The sequence below is a fragment of the Ascidiella aspersa genome, chromosome 3, assembly GCF_963924565.1.
Source record: "Ascidiella aspersa chromosome 3, kaAscAspe10.2, whole genome shotgun sequence".
NCBI lineage: Eukaryota > Metazoa > Chordata > Ascidiacea > Phlebobranchia > Ascidiidae > Ascidiella > Ascidiella aspersa.
This window is the reverse complement of record NC_139449.1, coordinates 1,836,833-1,851,707: the sequence shown is the minus strand read 5'-3', so window position 1 is coordinate 1,851,707 and position 14,875 is coordinate 1,836,833. Positions and strand designations below refer to the sequence as shown.

The 14,875-nt window shown below is 37.4% G+C and overlaps 1 protein-coding gene across 1 annotated transcript; it reads left to right on the top strand.

Moving 5' to 3' along the window:
• The first annotated feature begins 9,885 nt into the window (after positions 1-9,885).
• On the top strand, positions 9,886-13,116 carry LOC146158042 (uncharacterized). Its single transcript, XM_083383704.1, has 4 exons — positions 9,886-10,068; positions 10,504-10,686; positions 11,704-11,840; positions 12,906-13,116. Exons 1-4 carry the CDS (start codon positions 9,886-9,888, stop codon positions 13,114-13,116), a joined length of 714 nt encoding a protein of 237 aa, XP_083239830.1.
• Positions 13,117-14,875: the final 1,759 nt, after the last annotated feature.

Here is a 14,875-nt window from a genome sequence, read left to right as displayed (position 1 = left end):
AGGTTCAAGCGCAAACTGACTCCATATTCTGCTCGCCATTGAAACAACCAACAACCTGTTCAAACGAATCCAAACCGAAACTCGCGGAAATCAAAACAACTTCGTAGCTTTTGGGCCGCGCCCTAAACTCAGCCCCTGATGATGTAATCGAAATTAGGCAGGAAAGGGTGGTGTGATCGACTGGGGGTAGGGAGCTGTTTTGCCCGTCTATAGAGGCAACTATGTAGGAAATAATGTAAACAGAAGTGCGGATTTTGCGCTGAAATGAAACCTACAAATAACACAATGGTAGATTTAAACACTTTTCGCTGCAATTTACATATAATACTTTAATACCTATTTTAGTATTTCTACAAAGTTTTTATGTGCTTTCCTATCCAGGCAACGGCGTAGTAAATAGTGTATATATAGTGTCGATTTTGCGCTGAAATTAAACCTATAAACAATACTACGGTGTTTTAAACAGTTTTTTCCCAATTTTGATTTTAAATTTACAAAAAGTTGCGTATTAGAATACTTTTCGCTGCAATTTATACAAAATACTTTGTGGAAATACTAATACCTTACCTAAATAGAGAATTTTAAACGTTTTGCTTGTCTACACTGGGAACAATGTGCTCGAGGTAAATGGTGTACACAAAAGTGCCGATTTTGCGCTGAAATTAAACCTCCAAACAACATAATGGTTGTTTCAAATACCTTTCTCTGCAATTTAATGTTTTGATGTTACAAAAAAAGTTGTGTATTATCCTCGCTGCAATTTACACATACCACTTGGCAGGAACATTATAGCCTGTAGTATTGAAGTAGGTAACATTTTAAAAGTTTCAAATTTATTTTTATTTACAATAAAGAGTCGTTTGAAACGTTTACAAACTGCTACCAACTTCTGTATGGGATTTGATATTCCTCCTACGTCTAAGTACAACCTCCAGGGATTACACTCTTTAAGAAGATGCTATCAGTTGTTGATTGGTCACAAATCACATGAAGATATTCAATATTGGAGCATTTCATTTTAAATCCAAGAAATGCAATACAGTTATGGGCAAAAAAATAAAAGTACTATTAGGAATTATTCCCTAAAAAAAAGTTACTTAAACAAAACTAAAGCAATTTTAATGTGGTCGAATATTTATAAATTCCTCTATTGTTGTGCCCCAAATTAATGATTACAGTTAACCCTTAAGACGAAACTACTTGGGCCTCCGATATTACCGTTTTCGGCTTTATACTGAGGTGACAATATCGTTTGGAGAGAAATCTCGCTAACCTGTCCAAAGCTTATCCTTTTCCCATTTGCTTCTAAATTATGGCTACAAAAAAGTTCTTCGAACAGAAAGCGTATTTCAAAGGTAATAACTAATCTTTCAACTAAGAAAACATGATAACTTAGTTGGTAAAAATGTAATATGTATATGTAACTATACATAGTTATGATGCAGCCTAAATATTTGGTTTGATTTCGACAGCAATAACTGATCTCCCTGGACATTAAGCAAGCATTATAACCTAGTAGAAAAAAATGTGTTAGAAAGCGTGTTGATTTTAGCCCTAAAGTTTAATTTAATCCATAAACTTTAAGGCATAATGGTTGGAGGTTGTAGTAAGACGTAGCAGATGTAGCAAGTAAATAAACAATATTTGAAATGCGGACCACTTCTGTATGGGCGTGGATATTCTTATTAAATCCATAAACTATTTTACATCCATATGCAGAGAGTGTAGAAGTTTGTTGGGCGTATAAAATGTAATTTAGGGTTAAACCCGAACCATCAAACTATGACGAACCCCCACACATAGCTTACTAGTTAGGCCCTGGCGAACGCCCACACATAGCTTACTAGTTAGGCCCTGGCGAACCCCCACACATAGCTTACTAGTTAGGCCCTGACGAACCCCCACACATAGCTTACTAGTTAGGCCCTGGCGAACCCCCACACATAGCTTACTAGTTAGGCCCTGACGAACCCCCACACATAGCTTACTAGTTAGGCCCTGGCGAACCCCCACACATAGCTTACTAGTTAGGCCCTGGCGAACCCCCACACATAGCTTACTAGTTAGGCCCTGGCGAACGCCCACACATAGCTTACTAGTTAGGCCCTGGCGAACCCCCACACATAGCTTACTAGTTAGGCCCTGGCGAACCCCCACACATAGCTTACTAGTTAGGCCCTGGCGAACGCCCACACATAGCTTACCAGTTAGGCCCTGGCGAACCCCCAAACATAGCTTACTAGTTAGGCCCTGGCGAACCCCCACACATAGCTTACTAGTTAGGCCCTGGCGAACCCCCACACATAGCTTACTAGTTAGGCCCTGGCGAACCCCCACACATAGCTTACTAGTTAGGCCCTGGCGAACCCCCACGCATAGCTTACTAGTTAGGCCCTGACGAACCCCCAAACATAGCTTACTAGTTAGGCCCTGGCGAACCCCCACACATAGCTTACTAGTTAGGCCCTGGCGAACCCCCACACATAGCTTACTAGTTAGGCCCTGGCGCCGACATAATTTCCTCTTTACCCAGGAACAATGTTTCAAACTTGAAAGGGAATCCCTTAGACTTCCAGGAAGGGCATTAGCGCTCTTCGAAGCGGCTGTTTACGCGTTTTCTGCCCAACAGTTTGGCTCAAGTAAAACTTTAATAAAACGCACAATAAGACCTGAAAAGCAGCAATACTGGACATTTGTTTAGGAAGTATATTTCGCCTACAATAAAACACACACAAAACGTACATTTAGCGGAAGCGTACCGAATTGGAACTGAAAAATTATTGCGTGCAAACAGATAAGTAAACAGCAACAAACAGACACACGCACAATACATACAATACATCGCTGTTGTACCGAGTTGAACCTTGACGTAAAAGAGAAATATCGACGTTATTGTGGCAGATGTCTAAACACTCGTCTCCTTATTACTATGGTCAAACGAGCAAAGTTATTTTGCCTATTTTTTTTTAAGCCTGAAGAATTTTCGTTACTTTGTTTTAGTTTTTACTACTATTTTGATAAAAAATTAGCTTTTCAGGCGAAAACTCACTGCATTAGAACTCTTATCATGGCTGAAAATCATTCATTAATTTAGTATATTCGATACTACCTGATTATCAGTCAAGTATACCGATACTACAACTTGGTATCGAGTATAGGCACCGATGCAACCTTACTATCGGACAAGCTTACAGATACTACCACTTAATATCGGACAACCAACTCACGTGCAAATGTGGTGTTTCCCCTTGAGCGGAATCACGACACGGCGCCACCCATCCAGGATAATAAACTTTCGCTTGGTGGCGCCTGTGAGGGCATCCCTGCGGGTGAACGTCGTTGTCATAGCAATGGGGAACCACCAGGTGCCACGTCACGCCGTCGTGAACTCGAGGCTGATGACGTCACGTGACGAGGGAGCGGTGACGTAACATCCGGTCTTGATATGGGAAAAATAAGTTTGTTTTTATTTGATTGTATGATAAAGTTGTATAACTTGCCTAGAAAAATCAAAAATGCTGTTTATTATAATTTAAACTAAATGTTTGTAAAGTATGAAGATAGACAAGATAAAACTGTTTGTAGAATGTTTTGTTGTAGAAATTAAATTAATTTTGATCTGGGAGGTTTTTGTTTTTATATTATCAGTTGGGTGTTGACAATACAGTTAAAAATCCTAAAAATAAATAAATTCAATAATTTATGTCTCTCTCTATGTATATCAGGGATTCAACTTTTTTTATCGCAGACTCCTATTATTTGTTTTTGCTTAGAGTGGGCCACGGTATTTCAAAAATAACGTCGTACAGTGACATTACAAATACTTCAGAAATCTGCAGCTTTTGGTTCACAAAATGTAAAATGGAGTCGAAATATATTCAGCGCAAAAACGTTTTATTTTTTAGTATTAAAGCGGTTGGCGCTTTATTGCGTAGCTGCGACATGGTTAAGTTAAGGACAAACACTACGTTTATAAAAATAACTCTTTTCTTTGAAAATCTGATTACTTCTTATTATACACTAATATTTCAATTATGCCTTCATGGACCCCCTAAAACAAGTTCACAAACCCTCAAGGGGTCCATGGACTTAAAAATGTTCTATTTTGCGTCACTATTTTCCATTTTTTTAGTTGAACTCAAACTTGTAGTGTTAAACCTACTTTGACCTATTGTAATTTTCTTACGTGTTACTGCCTGCTGTTCGTGAGAAGTTTTGCAACAGTCGACCTCAAGCTTGCAATTATTGGTCTGTCGCCTAATCGCCAATCATTGTTACGTCACTTACAACCAACATTTGTGTTTTTCTAGATTACTCAGTTTTCCTTTGGAACGCTTAACTAGCATTTTAATTAGTTTGTCAACCGCAAGTTAGAATGACAGCAAAACTAATACAAGCAGGTTGAACATTTTTTTTACAAAATGTCAAATAACGATATTACCATTTTGGCTCGTAGAGATAGATTTGTTGTTGTTCCATTGATAAGTTTTGTTGCAAAATTAGTTGTGTTAAAGCAAAGCTTAACAGAGCAAGCTTAATAGAACGAAGAATAGTTGAATTGCACATACTTTCAGAGGTTTACTATTGAAAATAAGTTTTTACACAAAGCCCAAACAATGTTTTGTATTATCAAATGTCGAAAATTCGCAAATGGTGCGAGAGTTAAACGTCTCTTTTGGCTTCACAAAAGTTAGACAAGACGGCCATAACTGTGCGCAGTGTCTGTACTTGTGGGTGGTGTTGTCAAATGCGTCATTTCTACCCTCAGAACTTAAAAATCACCGTGATAAAAAGCATCCCCGAAAAAAAGAAAGATGCCGCCACAAATTTTAGCTAATTTTTTTTATAATCGAGGGGGGCCACGAGAATTAAAAGCCTTTTGAAGGGGGCCACGAGGAATAAAAGGTTGAGAACCACTGGCCTAGCGTATTTAAATCAATGTATTTCTAACAGGTCAAAATTTTGTCAAAATAAATTGTTTTTAGGTCAAAATTTGTGAAAATTTTAATTTTTTAGGTCAAATTTCCTATTTTTTAGAACTAAAATTAATCGCCCTACTTACTACTATTATACCGATCACATCATTATTTGATAAAAGAACTAAATTAATGAAACTGAAACATAAATCTATAATAACGAGGTTATTAAGCCTTAATTGCTTCAAAATAAAGATGTTCATTTACCATTTTTTAAACTAATTATATTCCAAGAATTGCTTTGGCGTCAGGCACTTCAGTGGTTATTATTCAATTCTATAATAATATTTTCCAATGTAGTTAACCATGTAAGAAAGTGACTTTTTGCAGTTAACAAAGTGAGAAATGTTAGCCAAGTAGGAAAGGCCGTTTCAAACATTGGTTCTCAACCGCCGTTCTGCATCAACTTTCCTGCCGGTCGGCCAAATATATTTCAATTTTATATCTCAATTTCAAAATGTTGAAGATCTGCCAATTTCGTCAGTTCCGTAACTTGCAGCATTGTGACGTAACATAGAGTTAATGGTCTACTTTAGACGTTATCGTACGTCACAATGCTGCAAGTGTGGTGCCCAACTGCTGAGACAGACCGCAGAAAAGTCCTACACTACAATTGTAGTGTTTTAATCAGTTAATAGGGGGCTATGAAAGGCAAAAATAGCAGTTTTTGTTTTTAGAAACCATGGTTAGGTTTTAAAAAATGTTCCTTAAACCTAGCCATGGTATGTGAAAACAAACAGCTGATATTTTTATTTTTCGTAACCCGGCGATATCCTTATTCGACATTTCATCATAATATAAACACTAGACACGTTACATCAGTGGTTCTCAAACTTTTTAAAAAAAGTTACGCAACGGTCCCCGAGCAATTTTTTTTTTTTTTTTATACCGTACAGCCCACAGTGGCCGCGCAGCAAACTGTAAAAACGCAGCCTAATTCTCACAACGCAACAGTATGACGTCACAATGGACAATTCAACTTAAAGCGTGCAATATCGTGAATGTACAACTAATCAGCTTGGTTTGGAAAAGTAAGTTGCCTGAAAATTTTATTGCACAAAAAGAGATTTCTTTAGTAGCGTCGTGTTGATTTTTTGTTGGGTGCTTCGCGGTCCCAGAAAATTGTCTCGCTGACCCCAAAAGGACAGCGCACCCCAGTTTGAGAACCACTGCGTTACATCAACTTCATTTTGGCAAATTAAACCATATTAAAGCGTTTTATCGCTATGCGTGAATCGACAAAACCTTTAAGAATATCGAAGATCATATATAAACAGGTAGCATTTTAAACGGACTCCAGCGATAAGACCAAGATAAGAACAACACCAACGTCAGAATAAAACACAATTCGGAATAAGACCAATATAGGACTAATACCTATGGTATTAGTACCGTCTAGATCGTAATAAGTCCTAAATTCGTCGGAATAAGACCTAAAAGGTCAAAATCAGGCCTAAACAACACTTTAACTAACCCCAAACCCCATCCCTAAGTACATCACTAACTCCCCTAAAAGTTTCAACACTAACCCATTTTCTAACCAACCCCACCCATTACCCACCAATAACCCCAAACAGGACAAAAAATCCGGTGCCGAAACAGCGGCGCCCTGACGGCGCCGGTCAGACTAGGGCGTCCAAACGTAGTCACCAAAACGGCCGATGCCAGACCGATGGCCCCCGATCGTCCCATACCCTCTTCTTACAGGTTCGGGCGTTATTCTGGCCATTTAGGCCTTCTTTCGATGAATTTAGGCCTTATTCCGATGAACTTAGGTCTTATTCCGATGAAATTAGAACTTATTCCGATGAAATTAGAACTTATTCCGTTGAATTTAGGCCTTATTCCAAAGAATTTAGGCCTTATTCCGATGAATTTAGAACTTATTCCAAAGAATTTAGGCCTTATTCCGATGAATTTAGAACTAATTGTGATGAATTTAGGCCTTATTCCGACAGATTTAGGTCTTAGTCAGACGATTTTGATCGTATGCTGTACTGGATATTACTGCGTATTTGGCTTTATTATGTCGTTTGTCTTAATACTATGGTTTTATAGTTTTTTGGGCTTTATGCATTGTTGCTTTTTAGGTCTTATTGTGTGTTCCCTTTTAAACGTTTCGAATACTAGATGTTGAAAATGAATGAAGAGTTATTCGAAACGTTCAAAATGACACCTACTTCTGTATGGGCTTTGGTATTCTTATTACGTCTTACTACAACATCTAACCATTATATTCTCCAAAGATAAAATGTTTATAATTAAGATTTCCCCCAAAAAAATCCTTCAAACTCGCCTGGTGTTAGCCTAATGCTAAAGTGTAAAATGTCCCACTTGGATTTTCTTTTTCCAAACAAGTCCAGTTTGGCTAATCTATCGCCAAATTACCTTTTAATCCCTAATGCTTTAAATACAAGTTTGTATCCTAAGTTCAAGTCCCTTTCACTGGCGCTAAGAACTAATAAAATCGAGGGTCAAACTCGCAATGGAAAAAGTGGGTCGCAATGTTTGTATTAGTGATTATAACGTGTTTGTAGTACGTGTGTACGCGATAAGTCTGTTCAAAAACGTTCTGGCTTATTTCCTTTTCCTGTCTGCATCCTATATACCGAGGTCGTTAACTAACCAATTAATCTCCAACACATTCGGTCTCCTTCCGATGTTTTTAATTGAATTTTACTGCAACTGGACACACCAATTTCACGCCTTTGGCTGCTTGCGAGAAGTGTTTGTGCTGCGCTCTTGACAACTGTATTCATTTAAAGCCCAGTTATGCCGATTTTTATGTAACAGCACAATTCGCAGTCTGACAATATGTCATTTGAAATGTCAAAGCAATTCACTTAGTTAGTCAGTTAGTTTTTGGTCGACAAGTAGCTTCAGAAAGGCTAGATCACAGTTGTTAACACACATATGTGTGTGCATGTTTCATTGAATAAATGATATGGTACTGTGAATCCCCTTCAACGAGGTTGCTCGTACTAACAGGTTGTAACATTATTGGCGTATGGTTGTTTCTCGACTCGTTCCCTTCTGAGCCTGCATAGCTCAGTTGGCAGAGCGACGGTCCAGGCCTGACCAGAGGTCGTGAGTTCGAACCTCACTGCAGGTTAGTTGTTTTTCTTGCCTGCCCTCTAGCACCACTGATCGGCAGATTTGGTGAATCCGCGATGGCGGTGTACAGTTAGTTTAGTTGGATTTAGTGGAGTCATACAGTACGGTTAAAGACCTTCTATATAAAAGACTTAAAAGCCGCGAAATTTGTACATAAATGTTAAAATCAGGGATTTGGCCGATTCTTTTATGTTTAATCAACATTGTTGATGTTCTACAGGGTTTTTTGATGTGCAGTGTATAGTTTTTATTCTCTTTAACCAGCCAGTCTTTTTACTTCCTCATAGGTTGTTTGCAAAATATATACAGACGACATTTACTTTTGCTTGATAGTTTTGGCAAAAAAAAGGCTGGTTGTAAAAACGTAAGCCCAACATTGAAAAAAAAGCACTAAATTCTGGAGTTCAAAAAAATCAAGCTAATGTTAGGTCTGCAACTTACAACAGAGATAGATATTTGCATTAAAGAGAAAGTATTTTATGTGTTACATAAATAGAATGTGTAACTAGAATCAACACAGGTATGAAAGAAAAATATTTTTTGGTCGAAACGCCCAAAAATTCTCAGAGGTAACGTCACAAAGTTACGTCATAACTGGGCCGCTAAAATAAGTAATCTTCGGAAACCTGAGGTTATCGTTTGATGTAGTTAACAAATATTCCGAAAATCTTAGTTTACATGCATTAAGCATATAGCGGGAAGTCCTGGTTAGAAATTACCATTTTTTACAAGACGCCGTTCCGAAACATTCCGGCTTACTTTTCCTGCTGCAGTAACCAGCTGTTATCTACTGAAGTAATTACTAAACCGTTTCTCATACAATACAATTATTAGGAATATCAAAGCCCATACAGGAGTAAGTATCATTTTGAACGTTTGTGCCTTCTCACTATGCGAAAAATCAACAGATATTCGAAACGTTCAAAATGCTTTCTACTTCTGTATGGGCTTTAATATTTTTACTACGTCTCACTACAACCTCCAGCCATTATGCTCATTAAACAATTATCGTGCATAACAGTTTGCATTTAAATAGAAAGAGTATAAATCAGGGAGTCGAACCGTTTGACTTTTCCGGTTTAAGCTCGTTCGGGTTCAATACTTTTTTCGGAATCCGGTTCAGTTCCGGTTTCGGTTCGGAGCAATTTAAAAGTTCCGGTTCAGCTCCGGTTCGACCATCGTTATTTCAAAACCGGTTCATAAAGTTCCGGTTCGGATACAATATAAGTTGCGTTAAATTTTAAAACGTGGGTGGATAAATGTAAAGAATGATCTTTGAATTGTAAGTCATTTAATCAAAGTTCCATGACGTATTAAAAAAACAGCAACTCATTATTGAAATATTTAAAAAATATAAAATCAACGTTTTTTTATTCAATGTTCATATTTTTTTCATAAAATTTCGAACAAAGCGTAACTTGACTCTGTAAAATAAAAGTTGTGACGTCATGCTGGAGCAAACCGCTTATATTTACAGGTTCGGGTACGGTTAAGGTTCAGGTATATACTTTCAAAATATTCGGTTCAGTTCAGGTTCGGCTCCTTAAAATCTTAAAAAAAAACAGTTCAGGTTCGGTTACGGTTCGGATAAAATTGACCCGAAACCGGTTCATAAAGTTCCGGTTCGGTTCCGGTTCGACTCCCTGGAATAAATTGACATCGATTCTCGTGGCACTAACACTATAAATGCAACCTTAATCCGTGATGCGCAACAGCAGAATACTCTAACAAAGCTAACAATTCAGGTCAGACAATGAACTTAAATATATACATATCTATCCAACTTAGCTCAAAAATGTCCGAGGTGCTTTTAACTGTTGCAAAATCTAGTCGGCAAATTCTGTGGCGAAAACTAAAACAGGAAGATTTTGAACCGGTGAAAAAACTTATTTGCGAAGAGTTTATCAAATTCGAGCCGCTCAGCGCTTGTATCAAGCTTTCAAGGGATGATGGAATTGCCAAAGCCAATTTTTTGTGGGTAAGTAAATCGCTGGCTTGTATTGCCTTCATAGGGCAGTGTTACTCAACTCAAAGTTCGACATAATTTATGCAAATGTCTATTTTGTTTCTCAGCCCATTGGGTGGACGTTTGATACGATTAAGTCACCGACTGTAACATGGTTAGATTTATTGAGATGATTTTCAGCCAGAATCGACCAAAATTGGAAAAAGTTGTGTTAGAAATAGGCATAGATCACATTAATTCAAGAAAAGACTGCAAAACTACCACTCGGCATCGGGTATCGGCTCCGATCGGATATTTATCTATCATGCCAATAGTTTAAACGATTACTGCCAGCTATAATATTAAACAAAATCTCTCCTTTGGTATTTATGTGTTACAAAAATATTTACTAAAATATCTCTATTTTAACTAACCTTCAGTTGAAATTATAATAGATTTTTTAACCAGGAAAGCGTAGCAGACGGCCAGGGTATCTGTGCTTACGATCCATCAAACGACAACATGATGTGCGGAGTTTCGCTCACGGAAGGTCCCTTTTCCCCACAGAGAAGAGCAAAGAGCTCAGGGATTCTGGAAAACGTGCAAGCAGCTCTGCAAAAACATTCGCTAAAAACTGCTCAAAAGATGTTGGTAAGTGTATATTTGAGTGTGACGGAATCTCAGAACACTTATGTATTGACTTATGTCAATAATTTGCCTTGAGTGAACTTAAGTGACTGTTTGAAAATTATTTAGATTGACTTAGAAGTTTTAACTAGAATAACTTGACGTAAGTCTTTCGACAAGAATGACTTTATTTGGACTTACAGTAAGTCATTGTTTCAATTGACTTGGGTTGAAATAAGGTGTTTTCATTGAGCAATTATTTAAAACATTGAATTATTTATCTCAACTTTAGCATATAGAACAATTTGCCTGCTATATGTAACGTTTTTGTTATTTTTAGTCAAGGTTAAGCTCGTTATCCGACGAGGTCGTCAATTTTAATAGTTTAACGTTTTTCGTTAATTTGAATAACTCGACTTATAGCAGGACTTGAGTGGGACTTAAGTCATTATCAAATGGCTTGTTTACAACATATTTGTCAACACGACATTTTAAAATCAGCTAATTCCTACCTAAGTTATTTGTAAAATAACTTGAGTCCAAGTCAAGTCTTTGTCGCTAGTTTGACTTAGAATAAACCGACCCGTCGAGACCCCAGTAAAAGTCAGACTTCACAGTCCTTTATTTCAACCATAGAGGGTTCATATAGGATAGCTCATCCCAGTGTTGTAATGACTTGACTTAAGTGCACTTAAGTCACTGTTTTCGAATTACTTGACTTAAGTCTTTGGACAAATGACTTGGGTTGAAATTAAGTGCTTTAATTTACCGTTTTTTTTTTAAATTGGGTTACTTACCTTAATTTTTGCTTATAAAAATAACTTTCGTAATGTTGTTTCTCGACTTGTTTCCCGCTGAGCTTGTGTAGCTCAATCGGTAAAGCGACGGTCTCGGTATGGCCGAGGGCGTGAGTTCGAACCTCACTGCAGGCTAGTTGTTTTTCTAGCCTGCCCTGCTTGCATCATTGATCAACATTCGGTGAGTGTGCGATGGCTTTCGGCGTACAACGCCTTGAATTATGTCTATGTTTATAATCTTCAGCTTGATGAGTGCTTATCGTTCGGTCCTGACCAAGTGCTACTCAACCACGCAGGGGATGAGAAGTTTATGAGACACCAAGTTATAACCGTTCACCAAGATTATCGGCGCATTGGAATAGCCAGCGCTCTACACAAAAAGTAAGCGGAAATTTATTATTCTAGGGACACTTCAGAAAATATTTGGTTATGTTTACTGGCATGAATTTCTGCGGAGTGTATTAAAAACAACCTGAGTCCGACTAAAGAAACTTGTCGATTCCGTTGAGTCCCGAGTTCCGTTCCGACTCTACAGCCTGTATATCGCCCATTAGCGAAGGGGCCATATGCGGGGGGAGATGGCTAAGTAGCCCTTTGATTCCTGTTAAACACATTTTTGATTGTTTTGCACAATGCTTGAACTTTCGGAGGCCTATTGCCAAGGAGGCCTATGTAAGTTTCATATGAAATAACTTCATTAAATACCCATTTTTCTGACCTAATATTGCCATCGGTGTTGTATGACTTAAGTCAATGGTCGGCAAACTTTTTTTGTCGCGGCCTAAAGTACCCTTTTCAGAGCTAGTAGAGGCCCACTATACCTAAAATCACTATACGAAAACAGTGGCGGATTCAAGATATTTGTTTTTAAGGTGAAATATAACTCGGCGCCTTGATTGCCAAAACTCTGCCTTGCCATAATGTACAACCTACTAAAAAACGAGGAATCTACGCGGGAAGCGCGAAAAAAAATTCGTTTACATATAGTTAAAGTTGGCAAAAAATAAATTTCGAATGGCTCTCATGACACATTTGGTACGTGGGCCTTTCCAAGCTGGGCCAATATAAAAATTCTATTCCACAACAACTTAAAATAAAGTGCAATGAATGTACGGCATTCACGCGGCCCACAACTACATGATGACACTAAGCTATTCAAAAGTAACTCGCGGCCCACTAAAAATGGCTCTGCGGCCCACAGTTTGCCGACCACTGTCTTAAGTCAATGTGACTTAAGTAGCTGTTTTTAAAGGACTGTAATTAACTCGTTAAGGCTTAAATTAAATTTCCCGGATCACAAACAAGAGTTGAGCCTTCAATCTGCCAACTTATAGACATAGCCTTGTGACTTGTGTGGCCGAATGGACTTTCTGATCGATAAACGCCCACAAATGAGATTATTACTGTTAAGCCTAAAATATAGCTATATTTTGCGTGTTGTTTCAGAATGCTTGAACTTTCAAAGGAGGCCGGTTGTACGTTCTGCTTTTCTGAGTGCAATTCGATTTACGCGATCAAGAACTACGAGCAAGTTGGTGGAACTTGTCTAAAGGAAATCGAACATCGCCAATACGTCGATCCGATCACTGGGAAGAAGATATTCTCAGATTGCCCAGAACCACATATTTCATCCAAACTTATGTGCGTTCGACTTTGACTGACCTTATTAAGTAACAGACTTAGGAAAATTTTTGACCAGTGTCGAAAATATCATTTTGAAATGACTTAAGTCCAAGTCAAGTCATTCGTCAAAAAAACTTGAGTCAAACTTGAGTTAATTTTTGTAAAAAAGTCAAATGAAGTTATTTGAAAACACTGGTTAAGTCATTACAACACTGTTAATTAAGTAGCAGCCATGTAGGCTTTGTTTTTAGGCAATGCGCGTTGATATGACAGCCTTACGGTACTTTTTCGATTTTCGAAATTTTGGACAAAAAGTGTGGCGATTCGATAGCAAGTGGCTTCATTGTAGACTCGTGCATAACGTACCTTGAAATTAAAATTAAAGCGGTTCATTTTTTCTAAATTAGATTTGCAATAAGCGAACTATTAAAAACAACCAATATAAATTAGGTTAAAATTACAATGTATCTCATAAGGATTTGAATGTCCTAATATGAAATGCTCAGTATTGATACTACACCACAAACTAATGTGTTTCCGACTGCGACAATTATGTACATTTCAAATATAATCTTTTTTCGTTTTTAACTTCGCAATGTTAACCTTTAACAAATCGCCATATGGGCTTTGGTATTCTTAGTTCGTCTAAGTAAAACTTTCAACATTATTCTCTAATGAAATGGAATAATTTACTGGTGTAAAATAAGACAAGACGTTGACATGGCCACAGAAATGACCTACATGAACGTCGATTGGAAAAGTTACTTCATGTTGTATGAGCACAAATGGAAGTGGATTGTTTGCTGAATTAACTTTGGAAGTTGGCCATTCAAATTACAAGCCAGGGTTTGGCCAACCTGCATTAGACGCCATGGATTTTGTAGCACAGGTTGATGCGACATCACAAGGTCTTCGAGATGTTCAACATTTCGTATTTTTTTTCAATACCTGATGTTGGACAAAAAGTACCGCGGACCTATACTAAGTGGCTCCATAACTATGCTCAAAGCAGCAAAATAAATTTGTTTCATTTGCATACAACTAAAAAAAACAGCAATTTTTTGTTGTTTTTAACGCCTTTGTTAAAAACCTGCAAAACGCATTAATAATAAAAAGTCGCACACACATATATACGAGTGTATAGATATACATGGGGTGTCGCCGGTATATGAATATGTGCGGGATTACAACAGGTGTGAACGCGTGGTGATCATTATTATGTTAAGGGGTTAGAAATGACGTTAAGAATTGTTTAAATCAAACATGATAAATAATATTTTCTGAAAAACGTCGGATTATTGATTTTACACTAAAAATGGACAAAATTTGGCAAAATTGGACCTTTTCCATGTACTTGAAATTTTTGACCTTGAAAATAGATTGGAAGGTCAAGCGTTCAATACACAACGGGGGCAGCATAGCAAGTCATATATTGGCATTGTTTACAAGTTTCGGGGTAAGTGACATTTTTTCCACGAACAATCAAATTTATATTGATCTGACGAAAAAACGAAGTTTAATTCTAGTTCATAAAACAGTATTAACTAAAAAATATTTTCGTGGCGTTTGCATATATTGTATAAATATTAAGTTCCGGGCCCAAAAACAACTTCATTAAAACAAATACAAAATGGGGCTAGACACTAAAATCAAAGTTACATTAAAAAAAATCGCAACCTTATATCAAACAAAAAAGCCATAAAAGAATCGTACAACTACAGCTACAGTTTGTACAGGCATAAGATAACAAGAACAATAACAGCAAAAAAACAAACAAACAAACACAACAGCAC

Bases quoted from the DNA above. Each gene is read 5' to 3' on its own strand.
- LOC146158042 (XM_083383704.1), top strand. From the start codon at position 9,886: ATGTCCGAGGTGCTTTTAACTGTTGCAAAATCTAGTCGGCAAATTCTG. The intron at 10,069-10,503 runs GTAAGTAAATCG...TTTTTTAACCAG, and splicing joins CCAAAGCCAATTTTTTGTGG to GAAAGCGTAGCAGACGGCCA. The intron at 10,687-11,703 runs GTAAGTGTATAT...TATAATCTTCAG, and splicing joins AAACTGCTCAAAAGATGTTG to CTTGATGAGTGCTTATCGTT.